We start from the raw sequence: 20950 nt of genomic DNA on the forward strand, positions 1-20950 counted from the left end.
TTGGCTTCTGTCAAATATGAAGGCTGTGGTGATGGGGTTTAAAGGAAGATGAAACTCGACTCTTTGAATCCAGAGGGTTTTGTCCTCATTAAGACACAAGAATTTGCATAAAGCATCAGAACTTGTTGTCATACACTTTAGGATTGCATCAAATTTATAACTTTGATATCTGAGTAGGGTAGAGTACAGAGGAGGTGTTTTAGTGATCTAATGCCTAAAAATACAAGAAGAGTAAGAGAAATCCAAATTTGGCAGTGGCAGCTGCACAGATTGGTAAAGATGACTGCATTCATTGTGGCTTTATGGTTTCAGTGTGACAGTTAAGGAAGGATTTGGGCTTAGTTCTGAGTATGGAAGAGAGCCGGTAACTGAATTTTACAAGTATGTAACAGATACAAGTATGTATCTGTGCTGACTCTCTGCTAAACATGGTAAGAGTTACAGAGCTATTGATCTTGGTCTCCCAGTGTCAGCAATTTAGGATGATGAGGCATTTTTTCTTTGAGAAGAACTTGTCAGCTGTAATACTCCTATGTGGTTTTAAAAATCAATATTGTAGGTGAAGTGGTGAATCAAGGTATTTTTTAGTTACTTTTTTACATTTTGTTACTTTCTGGACTGAAGCTATGCTTCAGCAAGTATTAGAGCACAAGCCCATTTTTAGCACTTAGAGCAGTCTTAATAAAGACAACTGTTCTCTTGCTTTGAGTTCAGGCTTAAGGACTTAGAATCTTTTAATGGTTTGGGTTAGGAGGGACCTTTAAAGGTCATCTAGTCTAAACCCCCTGCAGTGAGCAGGGACATCTTCAACTAGATCAGGTTCCTCAAAGTCCCATTCAACCTGACCTCGAGTGCTTCCAGGGATGGCTCATCTACCACCTCTCTGGGAAACCTGGGTCAGTGTTTCACCACCCTCATTGTAAAAAATTTCTTCCTTATATCTAGTCTAAATCTACCCACTTTTTAAAACCCATGACCTCTTACCCTATCACAACACGCCCTGCTAAAAAGTCTGTCTTCCTCTTTCTTATAAGCCCCCTTTAAGTACTGAAAGGCCCCAGCAAGGTCTCCTCAGACCCCTCTCTTCTCCAGACTGAACAATGCCAACTCTCTCATCCTGTCTTCATAGGACAGGTGCTCCAGCCCTCTGATCATCTTTGTGGCCCTCCTCTGGACTTTCTCCAACAGGTCCATGTCTTCCCTGTGCTCAGGGCTCCAGAGCTGGATGTGGTACTCCAGGTGGGGTCTCATGAGAGAGAAGTAAAGGGGCAGAATTACCTCCCTTGACCTGCTGGCCATGCATCTTTTGATGCAGCCCAGGATGCAGTTGGCATTCTGGGCTGTGAGCACACACTGTCAGCTCCTGTAATTTTTCATCAACCAGTACCCCCAAGTCCTACTGCACAGGTCTGCCTTTAATCCCTTTCTCCCCCAGCCTGTACTGATACCAGGTTTCCCCCTACCCAGGTGCTAGACCTTGCACTTGCTCTTGTTGAACCTCCTTAGATTCATGTGGGTCCATTTCTCAAGCTTGCCCAGGCCCCTCTGAATGGCGTCCTGTCCCTTAGGTTTATGAGACACACCACTCTGCTTTGTGTCATCTGCAAACTTGCTGAGAGTGCACCAAGTCCCACTGTCTGTGTCACTGCTGAAGTTACAGCATTGGTCCCAGTACAGGCCCCTGAGAGACATCACTTGTTACCAATCCGCATCAAAATATTGAGCCATTGATCACTACCCTCTGGATGTGAGCATCCAACCAATTCCTCATCTGCTGAACACTCCAGCCATCAATCCGTATCTCTCCAATTTAGAGAGAAGAATGTTGTGGGGGACCATGTCAAAGGCTGTACGGAAGTCTAGATAGATGACACCCATAGCTCTTCCCTTGCCTTAAGCTCTGCTATTAAGGAAAAAAAAAAAGCCAGTATAGTTCAGGTGTGTTTTGATGATGATGTTCCATGGCCTCTCTGACATGTTTGTCCCTACTAGTTTAGTACACGTAGCATTCAAACTGTGACTTTGGCACTTATTTTCTCACATACAGCAATTCTGTGCCATGCCAGTAGCATAATGAATCAGGCCCTGTGGAGCATAGGAATAGAAAGCAAGAGAATAATATAGGAACTGTGAGAGGAGTGTAACTGAAACATCTCACTGCAGAATTATCCCTTGCTTTAAAAGCCCTTTAGGCCTGGAAGATGTATGGTCCTCACAGCTGCAGGAGATTCATCCTATCCAGATTCATCTAAGAAGTCCCTGACTGCAATAAAATGGTTGTGAATCTGTTGTTGCGTAAGAGCTGGCTGCACTACAAAGCTTTAGAGAACAACTTGAGTACTGCATAAATACTTAGTCTAGTCACTGAATGACATGAAGGGTTTTGCTGTCTAAGCAGGAGTTTCCACCTGATTCTTTGGGACAATTTAGGATTCCCTAAACCCTCCAGCAAAACTGCATCTCCAAGCAAGGTCTGACAGAATTCACTGTCGTTGTCGTTGTCGTTGCAGTTAAGTAACCTTGGTGGAGACCTTACAGCTTTTTGGATGTGTGTTTAGAAATCCCATTGAAATAACAGGTGTTTCAAATGGAGTGAATGTAATGTATTTATTTCCAGAAGTATCAGTGTCCAAATACCAAGCCTGTGTAACTTCAGCAGGTGGCTTGTTCCCTTGAGCTAATTGTAAGAACAGTTAGACATTGGAATAATCTCCCAGGGGAAGTGGTGAATTCCCCTACATTGAACAGTTTTAAGACTCAGCTTGACAGGGTGTTACATTATTATATAGAAAGGTTGGACCAGATGATCTTTGACATCCATTCCAACCTGGCATTTTGTGACTCAGACAAGAGGTACCTCTGGCTAGTAGTCTCCCATTCTCTGTCATCCATGAAGCAGAGATAATACTGATGAGTGGATAGCTTGGCGTGTGAGGTTTGTGCTGATAGCTAGCCAAATCGAGACTAGAGTGAGAAAGAAATCAACATGTTAAAATTCCCAGCATTGCTCAGCCATACCTGGGTGTTTGCAAATAAATGTGCCTTAGATATTGTACAAATTGTGTGTTATATATTGTACAAATATATTCAGCTTACAAAGTGAAAGATGAAAGAGCCTTTGGCTGACAAAACATGAAGTCCTTCAGAAGGTCACATGGCCCTCTTTGTTTTAGTGGACAACTCTTAAAGAGTACCATCTGTTTATTATGGAAGTTTTTGAGTGAGGTTTCTCTCTTGTCTGGAAGAATGCTATGTTCATGCAGTATTAGATAAAAGTTTGTGCTGCTTATATTTTAAATGCCTCCTAGTTTTTTATTATAACCTAACAGAAACATCTCATCATCCTTCCAGTTATGACATTTAAATATAAACTCACAGCTAGGTTCTTCCAAAAGTTCTGCATTTAGACTTCATAATTACTTATGCAAATGAGCATGAATTGCCCTAATTATTTATCTTTTCATATGTAGCTTAGGATACTGGAAGTTTTTCCTCTTTGAGAAGATGTGTGCTTAGATAAGCAAGATCACCTGCGTTAAGGGTCTGTATTTTTACTCCATGTCAATGCTTATGCAGAGGTCTCCAGACTCATCTTGGTGTGGACTAGTCTCGGTTCTTCAAAAACAGAGAAAGATTTTAGTCACCATAACTTATCAGATCTTTAGAATATATAGCATATTTATGTTTGATCTTTGAACCCAGGAACTTCTGACACTTCACAGTGAGATGTAGCATCTCTATGATGCACCCAGTCGGTTATGAAGAATCTTGCCTGTGGTACATGTGGGATGATGCCACCTTGACTGGTCAGCTTCTGCCTCTAGGGGAAAGGTTTTCTTGCACTTTCATTCATACTCATCATGATGTATGTTTATAGTGGTCATAAAACTGACTAGTCTCTATTAAAACTGCAAACACAGTTCCTTGCGTCTAAACTTCCTGAGACAGCAAAACTTGAAAGTCAAATGCAGGATGTGTGGTATAATATTTCCTTGGCAGTCGTCTGCTCTTGCTGTTTTGATTATTCTTTATTCAGATGGTGCCTTTGACGGTCAGTATCTGATATTATTTTAGTTGTGTTTAGCTGAGAATGAAGATGTATTTTGAATTACAGAGTAGCAGGCTTTGGCATAGCTTATGTTTTCAGCTGCCACAGCCTGTAACTATAATGTAACTGCCCACAACATACTCCGTTCAGGATCAATCTTATCTTTATCAAGCACAGTTTGAGGTTAAGCTTCACCAGATAAAAAACTTTAAGAAGACACATAACATTATTTGCTCTTCAACCAAAATGTCCATACTCTTTGGGGTTGTCCTTGGATTTATTGGTGTAATCTTCCAAAGTGAAGCTTTTCATATATTTACAATGGTTTATAGAGTTCTCTTTGGCAGACCGTATTGGTTAGATTTCACCTGGGACAAAATGCTCCTCTGACACATGCCACATCACATTAGACATCTCAATATACAGCAGTTTATATGTTCAGTTAATTTGTTTGGTAGATGAGAATGTCAAAGGAGAAATTACAAAACCGCAGAGTGGTTGATGTTGAAGGAACCTTTGAGGATAGTCCTGTCCAACCTCCCTGCTCAAGCAGGATCACCTAGAGCCAGTTGCATGGGACCACATTCAGACATCTTTTGAATAACTCCACAGGTGGAGACTCCAAAACTTCCCTGGGCAGCCTGTGCCAATGCTCAATCACCCTCACAGTGAAGAAGTGTTTCCTGATGTTCATAGGGACCCTTCTCTATTTCAGTTTGTGCCCATTGTCTCTTGCCCTGTCGCTGGGCACCACTGAAAAGAGCCTGGCTCCATCTTCTTTACACCCTCACTTCAGATATCTGAACACTGTGATAAGATCACTTCCAAGCCTTCTTCTCTTCAGGCTGAACATTCTCAGCTCTTTCAGCCTTTCTTGAGAGGAGAGATGCACCAGTCCCTTCATCGCCTTCACAGTGCTTTGTTCTACTCTCTCCAGTATGACCATGTCTCTCTTGTGTAACACCAGATAGCCCAGAACTAGCTTGAGCATGCCAGGTGTAGTCTCATCAGTGCTAACAAGAGGGGAAGGGTCACTTCCCTTGACCTGCTAGCATCACTCCTCCTAAGGCAGCACAGGCAATTTACCTTTACCCTCCACCTCCACCAAAACTGCATCTCCAAGCAAGGTCTGACAGAATTCACTGTCGTTGTCGTTGCAGTTAAGTAACCTTGGTGGAGACCTTACAGCTTTTTGGATGTGTGTTTAGAAATCCCATTGAAATAACAGGTGTTTCAAATGGAGTGAATGTAATGTATTTATTTCCAGAAGTATCAGTGTCCAAATACCAAGCCTGTGTAACTTCAGCAGGTGGCTTGTTCCCTTGAGCTAATTGTAAGAACAGTTAGACATTGGAATAATCTCCCAGGGGAAGTGGTGAATTCCCCTACATTGAACAGTTTTAAGACTCAGCTTGACAGGGTGTTACATTATTATATAGAAAGGTTGGACCAGATGATCTTTGACATCCATTCCAACCTGGCATTTTGTGACTCAGACAAGAGGTACATCTGGCTAGTAGTCTCCCATTCTCTGTCATCCATGAAGCAGAGATAATACTGATGAGTGGATAGCTTGGCGTGTGAGGTTTGTGCTGATAGCTAGCCAAATCGAGACTAGAGTGAGAAAGAAATCAACATGTTAAAATTCCCAGCATTGCTCAGCCATACCTGGGTGTTTGCAAATAAATGTGCCTTAGATATTGTACAAATTGTGTGTTATATATTGTACAAATATATTCAGCTTACAAAGTGAAAGATGAAAGAGCCTTTGGCTGACAAAACATGAAGTCCTTCAGAAGGTCACATGGCCCTCTTTGTTTTAGTGGACAACTCTTAAAGAGTACCATCTGTTTATTATGGAAGTTTTTGAGTGAGGTTTCTCTCTTGTCTGGAAGAATGCTATGTTCATGCAGTATTAGATAAAAGTTTGTGCTGCTTATATTTTAAATGCCTCCTAGTTTTTTATTATAACCTAACAGAAACATCTCATCATCCTTCCAGTTATGACATTTAAATATAAACTCACAGCTAGGTTCTTCCAAAAGTTCTGCATTTAGACTTCATAATTACTTATGCAAATGAGCATGAATTGCCCTAATTATTTATCTTTTCATATGTAGCTTAGGATACTGGAAGTTTTTCCTCTTTGAGAAGATGTGTGCTTAGATAAGCAAGATCACCTGCGTTAAGGGTCTGTATTTTTACTCCATGTCAATGCTTATGCAGAGGTCTCCAGACTCATCTTGGTGTGGACTAGTCTCGGTTCTTCAAAAACAGAGAAAGATTTTAGTCACCATAACTTATCAGATCTTTAGAATATATAGCATATTTATGTTTGATCTTTGAACCCAGGAACTTCTGACACTTCACAGTGAGATGTAGCATCTCTATGATGCACCCAGTCGGTTATGAAGAATCTTGCCTGTGGTACATGTGGGATGATGCCACCTTGACTGGTCAGCTTCTGCCTCTAGGGGAAAGGTTTTCTTGCACTTTCATTCATACTCATCATGATGTATGTTTATAGTGGTCATAAAACTGACTAGTCTCTATTAAAACTGCAAACACAGTTCCTTGCGTCTAAACTTCCTGAGACAGCAAAACTTGAAAGTCAAATGCAGGATGTGTGGTATAATATTTCCTTGGCAGTCGTCTGCTCTTGCTGTTTTGATTATTCTTTATTCAGATGGTGCCTTTGACGGTCAGTATCTGATATTATTTTAGTTGTGTTTAGCTGAGAATGAAGATGTATTTTGAATTGCAGAGTAGCAGGCTTTGGCATAGCTTATGTTTTCAGCTGCCACAGCCTGTAACTATAATGTAACTGCCCACAACATACTCCGTTCAGGATCAATCTTATCTTTATCAAGCACAGTTTGAGGTTAAGCTTCACCAGATAAAAAACTTTAAGAAGACACATAACATTATTTGCTCTTCAACCAAAATGTCCATACTCTTTGGGGTTGTCCTTGGATTTATTGGTGTAATCTTCCAAAGTGAAGCTTTTCATATATTTACAATGGTTTATAGAGTTCTCTTTGGCAGACCGTATTGGTTAGATTTCACCTGGGACAAAATGCTCCTCTGACACATGCCACATCACATTAGACATCTCAATATACAGCAGTTTATATGTTCAGTTAATTTGTTTGGTAGATGAGAATGTCAAAGGAGAAATTACAAAACCGCAGAGTGGTTGATGTTGAAGGAACCTTTGAGGATAGTCCTGTCCAACCTCCCTGCTCAAGCAGGATCACCTAGAGCCAGTTGCATGGGACCACATTCAGACATCTTTTGAATAACTCCACAGGTGGAGACTCCAAAACTTCCCTGGGCAGCCTGTGCCAATGCTTAATCACCCTCACAGTGAAGAAGTGTTTCCTGATGTTCATAGGGACCCTTCTCTATTTCAGTTTGTGCCCATTGTCTCTTGCCCTGTCGCTGGGCACCACTGAAAAGAGCCTGGCTCCATCTTCTTTACACCCTCACTTCAGATATCTGAACACTGTGATAAGATCACTTCCAAGCCTTCTTCTCTTCAGGCTGAACATTCTCAGCTCTTTCAGCCTTTCTTGAGAGGAGAGATGCACCAGTCCCTTCATCGCCTTCACAGTGCTTTGTTCTACTCTCTCCAGTATGACCATGTCTCTCTTGTGTAACACCAGATAGCCCAGAACTAGCTTGAGCATGCCAGGTGTAGTCTCATCAGTGCTAACAAGAGGGGAAGGGTCACTTCCCTTGACCTGCTAGCATCACTCCTCCTAAGGCAGCACAGGACACCTTTGGCCTTCTTTGCGGCAAGGAAAGATTGCTGGCTCATGGTCCTCTTGTTGTCCACCAGGACTGCCAGCTCCTTGTCTGCAAGATGATTTCCAGCTAGGTGACTCTCAGCATGTTTCTCCCTGGGTGCAAGAGTTTGCATTTCTCTTTTTGAACTGCATGAGGTTCTTGTCAGCCCACTTCTGCAACCTGTTGAGGTCTCTCTGATTCACAGATTCAAACAGGTTCACAGAATGGTATGGGTTGGACGGGACCTCTGGATATCATCTAGTCCAACCCCCCCCCCACTAGTGCAGGATCCCCTAGAGCAGATTAAACAGGAACATGTCCAGGCAGGTTTTGAGTGTCTCCAGGGATGGAGACTCCACAGTCTTCCTGAGAGGCCTGTTCCAGTGTTATATTACCCTCAGAGTAAATAAGTATTTTCTCATATTCAGGTTAAATCTCCTGTGTACCAGTTTGTGACCATTACCCCTTGTTCTGTCTCTGGACACCACTGAAAAGAGCCTGACCCCACCCTCCTGACACCTGCCCTTTAGATATTTATAAACACTGATCAGATCCCCTAGCTTTCCTCATATGGCAGATGCTCCAGTCCCTTAATCATCTTAGTGACCCTCTGGCGTATTAGTCACTCCTCCCAATTTTGTGTCATATGCAAACTTGCCAATGATACACTGTGCATCATCATCCAGATCATTAAGGCTAGTTGCTTGCCTCCAACTAGACTTTGTAACAGTGATCACACAGATAAGCAATGAAGTCAGGCCAACATTTTCTTGATTATTGTTGTTAAATGTGAATATTTTTAATAACATTATGAGGTGAAAACAACTGCCTTGTAGTTAAGTGTAGTCCTTACCTGGTAAATTGGGGGGATACTTCCATTCATGACCTTTGTAAACGTCACTTGAACCTTTAGTTGTCCTTTGGTGGTTTGCTTGCTTTGGTGGCAAAATGCAAATGAAGTTGTGCTGCACAGGTAACTACAAACCTCCTCCAATACTTCATAAAGAGTGTAACAAGATACAGCATGTAGAAATGTGTTACAACATGCAACAAGTTTCCACAAGGGCTTTTTTGTTTCCTTTTAAACTACTGCTTGAACTTCTTGCAGATTTCTTGTGTGCCTTTATACTAGCCACCTTGGGGGTTTCACTGACTCTCCTCTGTGTCCTCCAGAGGGTAAGGTTGCATGTTAGGGTGATCACAAAAAGGGATGTGTTGGGGAAGATTGGAAAATATCCTTCATAAAGTGTTTGTCTTTTTATTTTTCTTCCCCTTTCTATCATTTAACAACTAAATACGCTTGTCTTTCCAGTATCATCTTGATAATGAACAATCTATAGCATTGCTGTTTTGCAGGGTATTATCCTCACTTTGTAAGGTATTTTTCTCCCAAACTTCATTGCATGAAACATATGCATGTGCATGAGCAAACAAATCTGATAAAAAAAATTATCCTGAGAGCTCCACCACCCAAAAAGCATGTAAGCTGCCTCTGTCTGTAATCATTTAATCTGCTTTGTGAGGAATTCAAATTACAGAAGACTTTGTCTACCTACAGGTACATCTTCATCTCAGTGGCACCCCAGTGAAGTGCTGCTGTTACAATAGTTGTGCAGGTAGCTTTTTTGCAAGGTCAGTAAAAACTGTAGAATGAGATAGTGAACATCATTCCTTCCTATTGTTAATAAGGATTAAAGACATATTACTTCAATGAAGAAGGTTATTTAGCTTTCAATACATATGAGTTCAAGGAATACTTTTTGCTACATGTATTTTTATACTGATGAAACTGAAAGTAGTTTTGCACAGAAAGAAAGTTAATGTTATTTTAATTCAGATATAAATTGTCATTACTTGTAGGCTATATTGCTAAAGAAATAACTGCAATGCTTTGATAATTTTTTACAAAGCTATTAAATACCAGCTTGCAGATCATCTGGAACAGAGGATGAAGAACACTGGTTCCTTTCACTTCTTAATGATTTTGAAGTACCCTAAAAATGCAGTGGTAATCCTAAATTTGAACCTGATCTTTCAAACAGAAACTTCCTGCAGAGCTTGCCTTTGGTATGCCTTTTGGAAGTACCTGCATTCAGAGTGATCTTTTACTGCCAGAAAATAAGAAGAATTGAAGACTGCACCAAAACCTTTTTTTTTCCTCCTTTTAAAGCACCAGAATAATAAATAGGTTTTTTATGGAATTCTCCAGTATAAGGAGCTTCTATAAACTACTGTAAAGCTCATTAACAACTTGCTCAGAGGGAATCTTATACATGCTGTTTGACAGCAAGCTTCTTGTTGGTTAAAGCAGATTCTACAAATGCAGTACCTGGTAGCAAAATAATTTAACTTTGTTAATTGTGTCCTTAAAATCAGGATGCCCACAGTATGGTAGGGGTGGAAAGACCGTCTTCCTGCTTGGAAGACTGTCTTCCGGCTATTTTCCAGGCTTTGATTACTGCTGGCATATGTGGTACATCATAGAAGTTGCCTGTTTTGCTTACACCCACATGTGCTTCTGTAAAGCACTAATAGGACAGTGTAGCAACTGTTTTAGTTTAGAGGTTTGTGCATACGTATAGTCACCATTTCTTGTTAGTCTAGTGGACAGCTTTTCTGGTGGGCATAGCATCTGCTGTAGCAGGTGATGGTTAAGTAGCACCAGGAGGCCATGATGAGAGATGTCCCTGTGCAGCCACAACTGGTAACAGTCATTCCCAGCTGCAGAGAAGCTAAGTGAGTGACTGCAAGTTTTCAGAGAAGGGCTTAACAGCCATTCCAGCAGAATTCAGTGAGTTGATGCATCAAGATCTCAGGCACTTCTGCCTTCCATTGTGATTTCCTCCTGTAATGCAGCCGATGTGCAGCTCCCTGCCTCTCCTCCTCCCCGCAGACATGGTCTTCCCCTTTTAAATCTCAGAACTGCTACTGTTTTGTAGCAGCTGAGAGCCATGGCCTGGTGTTCATACGAGGTGTGCCCAGTTCCCATTGTGTCAGCAGTCAGTGACTGCTGCAAGTGATGGGCTAACAGAGTATTGCTGGAAGCCAGGGGTAGTCTGAAGATGAGATCTTGACTCTGGGCAAAATGCCCATTGACATCAGTAAAGGCAGGATCTTGTTGAGAGTGTGTGGTCCAGAAGCTGAAAGCGGGAAGCTGTCTCAACATATCTCTGGTTTCCTGTTGCCTTTGATACATGTATTATTTTTCAGTTTACTCCCTTCAGAGCTCAGTAAAAAGCAGCTTTCTATCCTGTGAAACTTTTCAAAACACACAAAGGGTTAGAAAGTAACTGAGTGAAACAAAGCCTTACAACACAGACATAAATCCAAGAATTTAAAAAAAAATCTTGGTGTAAGTCAAGTATGAAAAGTGTTCAGGAGTGATCCAGAAAGTCTGACTTACTGTCCAGCAGATATAGCAGCTATAGTAGGCAGCAGAATTAATAAACAAATGGGTAATTAGAGTCATTAGGAGCACCAGCATTACTGCTTTAGAGAAAAAAATGTCACAGAGGAGTCAGTGAGCATGTGCATAGTATAGTCAGTGTGGTGCACTTGTATTTTCAAAAGTTTTTGATAGGATTATCAAAGGTTTTGAAAGAAGCAAAGATGTCTTGTGGTTAGAGGGAAAGACTTTTTATGGATTCATAAAAAGAAAGAAAAAAATATATGGTTGGTTTATCGGTTGGTGGAGAGAGGTTTCCTGTGAAGTCCCTCAAGGATCTTTGTTGGAATCTGTGCTATTCAACCGCTTCTAGAATAACCCAGAAAGAGACTGAGTGTGCTGATAATAGAAAATTATTCAAGGTAGGGAAAACTAAAAGCTGACTATGGGGTCTTACAGAGGACTCCTAAGTTGCTTTGTATTGGGTGAAAAAACAATTAGTTGAATTTCTGTCACTAAATGCTAACGTCCACAAAACAACACACATTTTCTAAATATGTATACTGATGAGTTCCAAATTAACTATTGTTTTCAGTAAACATCTTGGTACTGCAGAAACATCACAAAGCTGTCAGCTCAGTAAGCAATCATGAAAGCAAATAAAAAGTTGGAATTTTACAAGAAGCCACCACTCTATCTGCCTACATATATAGCTGCCTGCAGTTATGGCTACATTTCAAAAAGGACTTAGAGGAAGATGAAAAGGTGTAGAGAAAAGCAGTAAAAAGGATCAAACACATCAGAATTACTTCATTAAAATGAGAGACTATATAAACTGGTTTTTATGTCTGATTAGTAACTACTGCTAGAGTAGTATAAAGTAAAGAACGGTAGGGGGAAGGTGGGGAAGGAACAATTATTTGCAAATTTTGAAAATTCTTATAATTCAAAAACAAGTTCAAAAAACAGTGTCACCATATCTAAAATAGAAATACTCTTTTTTTTTTTCAATTTTAATAAATGTGTAAGGATGTTTTAAAACTGTGAGCCTACAGGATCTTGCAAAGGCAAAAGATAGAAGTGAACACAAAAGAAAATTGAACATAATCACAAAGGCTGGGTTCAGTGTTTGCTGTTACACATAGTGGACCAGATGCAACCTCCAATTCAAGAAAAGACCTAAACCACAGACTGCCAAAAGCTGGGGCAGTGTATGAGGGGCAGACCTCCAAGTTTTTTCTTCTTCTCCCCTAGACATTCTTTATCTGTGTCTGACACTTGGACACCCATCTGACACAGCGCTGTCTCTTCTTGTGTTCTGTATGCTTCAGCAAGACCCCTGTCCTTCCTGTAGATGGACTCAGTGATGTTTGGAAACTTAGTCTTGGATTTAGGGAGCCCAGCTTCGAAGTCTATGTTCTGCCTGCCTCGGCAAAGGATGCCAATCCAGAATGTTTGTGGCCTGAGAAATTTCCTTCCAGGGTGCATATTGACATCAATTGCCATGAAAAAGGGTGGGAGAGGAGTTGAGAAGAGGTGTATAATTGCTTTTTCCGTATGTTTGTGTCAAGAAGCAAATTCAATGAGCAGATTTATAGTCTGTCATCTGCAATACAGAAAATAACTTTGTTTTTCTCTACCTTCCTTTTTTTAAATTCACTTTTGCCCCTGTTCTTTCAAATACACACCTTTGATTTTCTTTAAGTAGTCTCAATCATGCAGAATGTTTGATTTATATGTATTTTATATTATTATTTTGCACCTTGTCATATTCTTTGCTGTTTTTACACCGGTATGGAATATGCTTCTGTTGCTGAAAAGGCTGCTCTGTCATTTCTTCCTTTCACTTTCCATTTTTCTCTTTCTTTGCTTCTGTAGATGACAAAGTCCACAGTGGAAGGATCCAACCAAACATGCATAGTGCCACAACCAGGCCTGTCAGATGGCCTACCTCAGGTCAGCCTCCGATTAACAGAGAGTGGTTCCTGTTGGAAGGAGATGAGTTTAGCAGACGAAATCTTCATTAACAGTGATGCATTTTTCTCCAGGTTAGTGCTCCTTGTTTTGTCTTTGTGTTTCTTCATTTGTTCTGTACCTACATCTCCAGCTCTGAGCATTTTGAACACTTTTCATTCCGTTGTTGCTTACAAAGTCAGTATGCTGGGGTATAAGGCAAAATAATGTGTATATCCCTGTTGAAGTCACAAATTCCAACAGGTCCTTTACAAAGTCAGCTGTGTGTTGAAGTTTGCCTTTCCAATATAAATTTTCAAGAATGTGAAGGTGGTCTGCTTGGTGAAGGATCTAAGATCAGGAATTACACTGAGCATGTGCAAGCAATCAAAATCAGCATATTTGATCTTCCCAGGTTGTCTTAACAGATGGCTGACTTTATTGCCATTCTTAACCCAAAAAGGAAGGGGGTTCTGAGGTGTTTTATCTTTCTGGCAGGAACATTGATAGTGCTAGTGTTGTTCAGATAAGACAGAGAATAAGAGAGTAGTTATAGAGTATCTATAAGAGTATCTGAGTTTATCTGTAAAAGTCTATCTATCTCGATCATCTATAAGAGTATGTCTCTGAAAGAGTATCTTGAGTTTTGTTGGCACTTTATCAATGAGTGAACAGGTAGTGAGCAATTGGACTTTTCCTAAGGTCCTTCCCTGAACATCAGACCAAACCACTATCTTTCTGTTGTCCTCAGGATATTGAATTGTGTCTGTCATTGCCTTTCTTCTTGTGTCTAGTGCAGGACATGAAGGGTTCAGGTTACTGTGGGAAATTGCTGAGTGCTTCTGAAATATGGGGTTGGCCTAATGTGGGAAATGGTGCTGCTTGCACGTCATGAAACAGGACACTGCAGTGTCTCTGCATACCAGTGCAGAATACAAAGCAGAGGCAGTGCTGCCAGACACGTAACTGAGTGACTTCACTGTGTAAGCAGGAGATGGGTGATATTCTCAGCACTAGCACAGACAGACAGTTAGACAGTGCTCAGCTTACAAGTTAGTAAATTATGCACTGACACCAGATTTTTGTTCATAATATCAATAGGATGAGGTAGGAAATTACGCATTAACACCAGATTTTTAATCAGAATGATGGTGGTGAATCTGAGATATCAAATCTGATTTCTAGCCCTTGCAGACACACATGCTCTTTAACTCGTAGCTGTGTCAGCTGTGTTTTACTGTCCCCATGCCTGCCCTCAAAACTCCTGCATCCAGAAGACATCAGGTTAATTTGCATGTCTGCACTAATCCAGCTCCTTTTGACTGAGATGAGTTAAGAAACGATTACCAAAGCAGGTCAGCTGGCAAAACTGAGAAGGCCGTAGAGTTCTACCAGCTGGAAAGGGCCAAGCAGGTGGAGCTGTGTCAAAAGTTATGACCTCTTGAATGGGTATGCTGGAGCTTGGCAGAGAGTGTGCCCCTGCCCATACTCTACTATGCATTGCAAGGTATAATGAGAAATCAAGTGCTTGAGAGTTGAAACAAAGGACTGCTGAGTCTCGTGTCTGGGAAGGTATGTATGACAGACATACGTCAGAAGGTGCCCCAGAAAACTCTGATTCTTTTAGAAGAACAGAAGACAATTCTTTGCTTTGGAGATTCATACTTTTCCATCAATGTGTAATTCCTTAGAACAGTATGAAGTATGGGACAGTTGGGCCAATAGTGGCGCAGGACATTAAGCACCAAATGAGATGTGTTTGTAATTAAACAGAAGCCTAATCTCCATGCTCAAGTCTTGACATGAAAGTTGTTTGCATCTCTAATTTTATCTGGGAAATTAATAAGCTGTAGAAATTAATTCTCTTGTAATCCCATTTTGTTCAAGAATGCCTTGGTTTTCTGTTCTGTATCACACTTCTGTACATATTTTTCTAATTGGGTTGAGTATCTGCACTGCTGTTAGCTCCTAGTACTTTTCTGTCAGTGATCTGCTGCTGCAGAAGGAGGAGTGGGTAGTGTTTGCTATTTTCTGCCCAACTCCAGCATGGCAGGTTGTCGGGCAGGATGGGATAGAGAGGAGGCTGTGGACCACCCCCAAGAGGAAGAAAGGAGAGGTCACTAGCAGACCTAACATACTTGGGGGACAGCTGTCTGTGCAACAGTCAGAATTCCCAATTCCCTGGCATTAGCGGAGTTCTCTGAGATATCAAGAGAGCTTTTAACCATAGTTTTGGCAGCCTTGTGTCAATCCTGTGTAATCTAAGCTCACAGTGAGGTATTACCTGGTACAATCTTAGTGCAAGGCTACATTAGTTTTTACCTTTTTCAGCATGACTCTGGCATCTGACCTAGACACAAAGGTGTTTTGCAAACACACTGCTATTCTCATTGGGGGGGTTTTATATCACAAGGTAGTAACAGTTCTTAAGTAAATGTTATAATTAATTGTACTTAATTATCAGATGCATTTTAGTGAAATGACTGTATCTGCTCAGCTATTGTATGATCTTTGTTAGAAAAGAATAAAGGTTGTTCTTGGCAATGATAATTTGCTGATATGGTGGATTAGAAGAGGGTGAAGGGCTACACAGAGTGGTAGATGCAGAACTCCACCTTTAGCAGGCTCTCAAGCGTAATAGCGAAGAAATAACCACACACACTAAGGCTGTAAGCCCCCCCACCCCAGCAAGGACTGTAACCTTTAATACATTTTTAGTTTGATTTGATGCCAGAGCAGAGGTCTTCAGGGAGAAAATGAGAGTCTCTCGGTTGATTAGTAATTTTTTATACTATTTAAAATACCTCTCATTATGTGTCTTCATATAGTTGAACTTAAAATGAATGCTACTGTATTAAGTAGCAGCTACAGTTGTGACTCTGTCTTCTAGAACAGCTTACCAGCTTTTTTAATATGGAAAGACACATGGTGCCTTCTTATAGGTATGATATTCCTTGTCACAGGAATTTTTGAAGGTGCTGCTGTCATTTGAAATATGCCAAATACTAGTTGAAGTCAAAACATATTGCAAAACATGAAATCCATATCACCTTCTGTTCACAACTGTTAGCTTAAGAAAATGGTATTTGTAAAGTTGATACGTTCTTTTTCCTGACCCAAATAGGTGGATTAGCTACGTGTACCCACAATCCCCACCAGCACATAATGTATGTGTTCTCTTGAAAATTGCCTCATTGTTATAGCTGTGTGCCAAGGGCAAAAAGCTAATTATGCAGTATCATAAAAGCATGCCTATAATGCAGCCTTTGAGTAAATCCCAACACAGTGGAGAAAGAAAGGAAGGAAGGGACAGGAGAGAATAGACTGGTCCTCTGAAAGAAGGATGAAGGCCTGCAGACAGTGTGCAGCCAGTTACATGGGCTTTATCTCATTTTTGGAAGAGAGCCTGTGCAAAGCTTTAGAGCAAGGAAGACAAACTTCCAGATCCTGGGAACCACACACATACTTTTATCTTTACCTGGTTGACAGCCACAACATTCACCCTGCAGACCTCAGGAGCAAGGGGAGGCAGCAACCTTGGGGCTAAGATATAGGCAGGAGGGAATGGGGCTCCCTGGGCTTTACCAGACCCTCAGTAAGAGGATGCTAAGGTGGGCTTGCAGCTCTGTGAGGCTCAGAGTTCTTTTTTGGGTCTGTCTTTCTTTCTGCTCTGTAGAATGAAAAAGTCTGCTCAAAGCTCTGGTTCAGAAGGGACATATATAACTGCAGAAGCAACTGGAGTGATTTTGGGTGTGCCTATATGTGCTAAAATTTAAACGCTGCGAATAGCAGATTCATGTGGATTTACTTCCCTTTACTTCAGGGGAAGGATATATTAGGATTTAAGTTGATACAAAAGTTGGAGGGCCTCTTGCAACCAATGCTCTTAGCCTTTCATTCTGAACTTCATATATAGGTGCTGAGAAAAGGGATAGCCTTCAGGCAGGAAGGAAAATACTTCCTGCAGCCAAAATGTGAGACAAGGGATTGTTGATGGCAAATAGAAATGTCTTTCCTGACATTTGGCTGGCTCAGAGGTGTGTGCTGCTTGCAGACTTTTGTTATCACCGTCCTGGTTCTTTTGTCCAGGAAAGGGCACCAAAATAGGCTTTGCTGTTGTAAATGGGTATTCGAGCACATGCTGGTACTGTTTTGAAGGAGGCTCCTTCTGTAGAATAGCACCCTGTTGGCTGCAGTGCTGTTAGGCTCTGTGTGTGTTCCCTAGGTGGAAATCCAGATCAAAGGAGTGCAACTGGGCACTCTTCCTTGCTGGTACTTGGTCAGGTGGTGGGGAATAGGTGCGTGTATGGCAGCCAGACTTTGTGAAAAACATTGTGCAGTTCCCAAGACCCAAAGCTTTGAACAATCACGTCAGTCAGTAAGCAAGCTGCCTTCTCCAGTACTTTCTAGCCATCTTTTTGTGTGCTAAAGATCAGAAATGCCTGTTTGTGGCTGCAGCCACAGCTGCAATGAGATTTGCCAGCACGCATACCCCGTGCTGGCTTTCTAACATGTGCATGTTCTCAAGGAGAAGGTTTGTTTATATCAACCTTCTGTTCACAAAGGTTCTTGTATCTGGCCTATGTCCTGCAAATAAAGGGATCACATGCTGTGGTAGCCTCCCTAAAACAAGGGGTGGGTTAATGTATCATGCTGCACCCTCTTCTTAATGATACTGCGTGTTCTTGCTGTTAATTGTGGAGGTATGAAAACACATTTATTTGTACGCTGAGGAGATTATGCTTACTATAAACTCTTACCCTATTTTCCTTTTAGCAGCTGCAGTTTAAAACCAAAGCAAGACAAAACTTACCATTATTCTCTGGCATGTGATAAGAACTTGGGTGCCTGTTGTTGCCAGAACAAATCAAGCAGGGGGGCTGGTGTTGTTTGCTTAGCTGACTATTTTTGTTTAGGTTTGGGGTTTTTTTTGTTTTTGAAGTCTGTCATGGCAGTACATTCAGTCCCTATCCAAAGTAATAATTTGCCTTATCACTTAGGAACCTTGCTGCCAGGTTTACATAAGGGATTTCAGCCAGGCAGGAGGCAGGGCTGCCCTCTGACAGTCATGGATTCTTCGAGAAAACTGCTCAGAAAAGGAGCAAAGGTCTGGAATGATGTTGGTGGGGAGGTGGTTGCCTTACGCATCATTCAGCAGCAGCCTCTGTTGGGCCCTTCTCTGAGCCCTCAGAGAGGACCTTTTATGTAAGGTATTGTTGCTGTTTGTCACTTTCTCTCTAGGTTGTGTTGAGTTAGTTTTTCCAAGCTGACTCATTTAACTTTGAGAGTACATTTGTCTCCACCCTCCTATGCAATCAATTCCCTTCTTTCTTGCATTGTGAGATGCTGGCACTAGGAACTGCCTTACATAATGAGTTGTTAAGAAAAGCATTCAGTTTTCTAAAAACACAGCCACAAAGACATGTGATTTATGTCTCTCTCCAAGGTAGGTAACTGTGAATGGTGAGTCAGGGTGTGGTCTCAGCTCTCCCTGGGTTCTTCTCCCCTGCCTATAGCCAAGACGTAATGACAATAACAGAAACATGTAATTATGTAGATTTTTTTCCATGCAAGTCACCTGGGTGGATTTCAGTTTACTTTTCCAAGCATTTGCCCTTTCTCTTCCACCCCACACAGGTTACTCATTTAGATTAGGCTTTGCCCATTACAGTATTCTATCCACCCTGTTCACCTCTAGACATCTTATCTTTGCGTCTTTACACAAGATTTATCTGGTGACAAATTATGGGTTGTGGGATGGAGAATATTTAGAATCTGATTCTGTGACCTGTGCCACAGAAGTGGAGGTTCATCTTGGAAGCAGCAAGAATCATAAATGTAACAAGGATCTGACAACTGTTAGATGTAGAAAGCAGCATACTGAAACGAAAGTTCTTATTTCAGACCATGAGCCAAGTATTTGGCTTTTCCTATTTCCTGGGACAGCATCCAGCTGCCTTAGAAACCAGAAAGTGACTACAGTAAGTTCACAGCAATTGAGTAACAAAGCTGAAAAAAACCCAACTCCCTTCCTGTATCACAGGCATGGCCCTCTCAGCTAGAAGGATTCTTTATCTTATAATCTTGTTCCTTTTTTTTGTACCTGCTTCTGCTGTGAGGAGAAAGTCCCTTCATCTCATGAGGCTGGTGGCTTTCTAATACCAACTGGGTCAGATAATAGTTTTTCTGTAGGAAATAATGTGCAAACATCTGTGACAATCTTGAGGTAATTTTCAAACAAAAGGATCGGTGACCCCTTATGGAAGAACACACAGTGGATAATAAAAAATTTAAGCCAGCCATGGCTTTTAATATGTGCTTTTAATATGTGCTTTTAATATTTGCATTTATAAAACCCAAGATACCCATGCCTAACCTGTCTTACTAGCAGCTAGGAAAGAGGCAGAGCTTCTGCATTGTGACTTGGATTTTTTTTTTACTGCAGTAAGTGAGTAGTTTCCTCTCCTGTAGCTTCCGTAGCCTGTCTTCTGAAGTGCCTGGTGCATTGTTCAACAGAGGAGGTTCAGCGTCTCGTGCCTTGTTTCCGGTAGCTTTGCAGAGCAATCAGTTTTCTATCACCTGAAGCTGTGAGGTACTCCTTCCTGTGCAGCATCCCAGAGGGGACCTGGGTCTGTGTCCTGCAGGCAGGCCGCAGGAAGATCGGTGGGCAGAGGTCACCAAGTTCTCAGCCAGGCTTGTCTGCTGCTGCAACTTCCCAGTTCAGCTGCATGAACTGTGCGCTTGGACGTTGTGTTCAGCACGTTGCAGTGTAGGCTGATGGAGTTCAGCTGTGACTTCCCATGACACACGTGTATATTTTAATCAAAGCGGTCAGCTGGCTGTCTATTCAGAAAAGGCTGTGGGTGGCAGGGCAGAGTTGTCACTCACTGCTTGTGTCACTTTCTTGTGTCTGTTTGTCTGAACTGTTTCAGTGGTGTAAACCCCTTGTCTTTCATGGTCAGTGGCCACAAGAGATTTCCTCTTGTTTTATCTGTTGTGAGGAGTGTGATCCCAAGCTGACGGCTTATTTACAAATTGCACTTTCTCACATTGGCTCAGTGCCTTCCTCCTGGCTTGAGAGGGCTGCAGTTGTGAAGTATGAAGATAGTTCCATTTCTGTACCAAAGCTTTCCTTTTCATTCAGCACCCACTACAGGAAGTGTATTTGCACTAGGGGTGATTGCAAAGAGAGCCCAGTAGTTGACTGCAAAGAAATTACTACAGGCCGCTTGGATGGTACTGACTTCCAGTCATTAAGGCTTTGACAGGATTCCCAGAAACAAGAGATTCCACCACCGATTCCTCAGGCCCTTTCACAGTCTCCAAGCTGTCTGCATTCAGAAAGTTTGAGTCATGTAGGGAGGGATAAATATCTAACTAAATAATATTTTTATTGTTCTTCATTATGGTTAGGAACCACCTAACCACCATGAAATGATTACTCTGTTGGGAGCACTGCTAACAGCACGCCATGTTTTATAAACTTTATAGATGTTTTCTTCAAAAAAAACTACTCTGAAACTCCAGAAAGTGTCAAATTGGAAAAAAAATAAACTGCCATTCTGACAGGGCTACTGAGACCACAGAAAATACGCTTTGCTCTAAACTCTCATTAGTTTTTCCTGGATTTATGCCCCTTGGGTAGAAAAACTTGGCTTTTTCCCAGGACTCTGAAGCTGGGTTGGGAAGCTGCAAATTCACAGATCTTTCTCTTGTCATTCTGAATGTTTTTGATAATGGAACATAGGCTTATGCTAAACTTCTCTTTCCCTTCA

General features: G+C 41.5%; 1 protein-coding gene across 1 annotated transcript in view; it reads left to right on the top strand.

Moving 5' to 3' along the window:
• FAM13A (family with sequence similarity 13, member A) overlaps nucleotides 1-20950 on the top strand; it is a 122365-nt gene that overhangs the window by 35037 nt on the left and 66378 nt on the right. Inside the window, 1 exon segment of the mRNA XM_009995869.1 lies at nucleotides 13101-13270. Coding sequence (XP_009994171.1) covers nucleotides 13101-13270 — 170 coding nt within the window.

This window comes from Chaetura pelagica, unplaced genomic scaffold (assembly GCF_000747805.2).
Source record: "Chaetura pelagica isolate M959 unplaced genomic scaffold, ChaPel_1.0 scaffold142, whole genome shotgun sequence".
NCBI lineage: Eukaryota > Metazoa > Chordata > Aves > Apodiformes > Apodidae > Chaetura > Chaetura pelagica.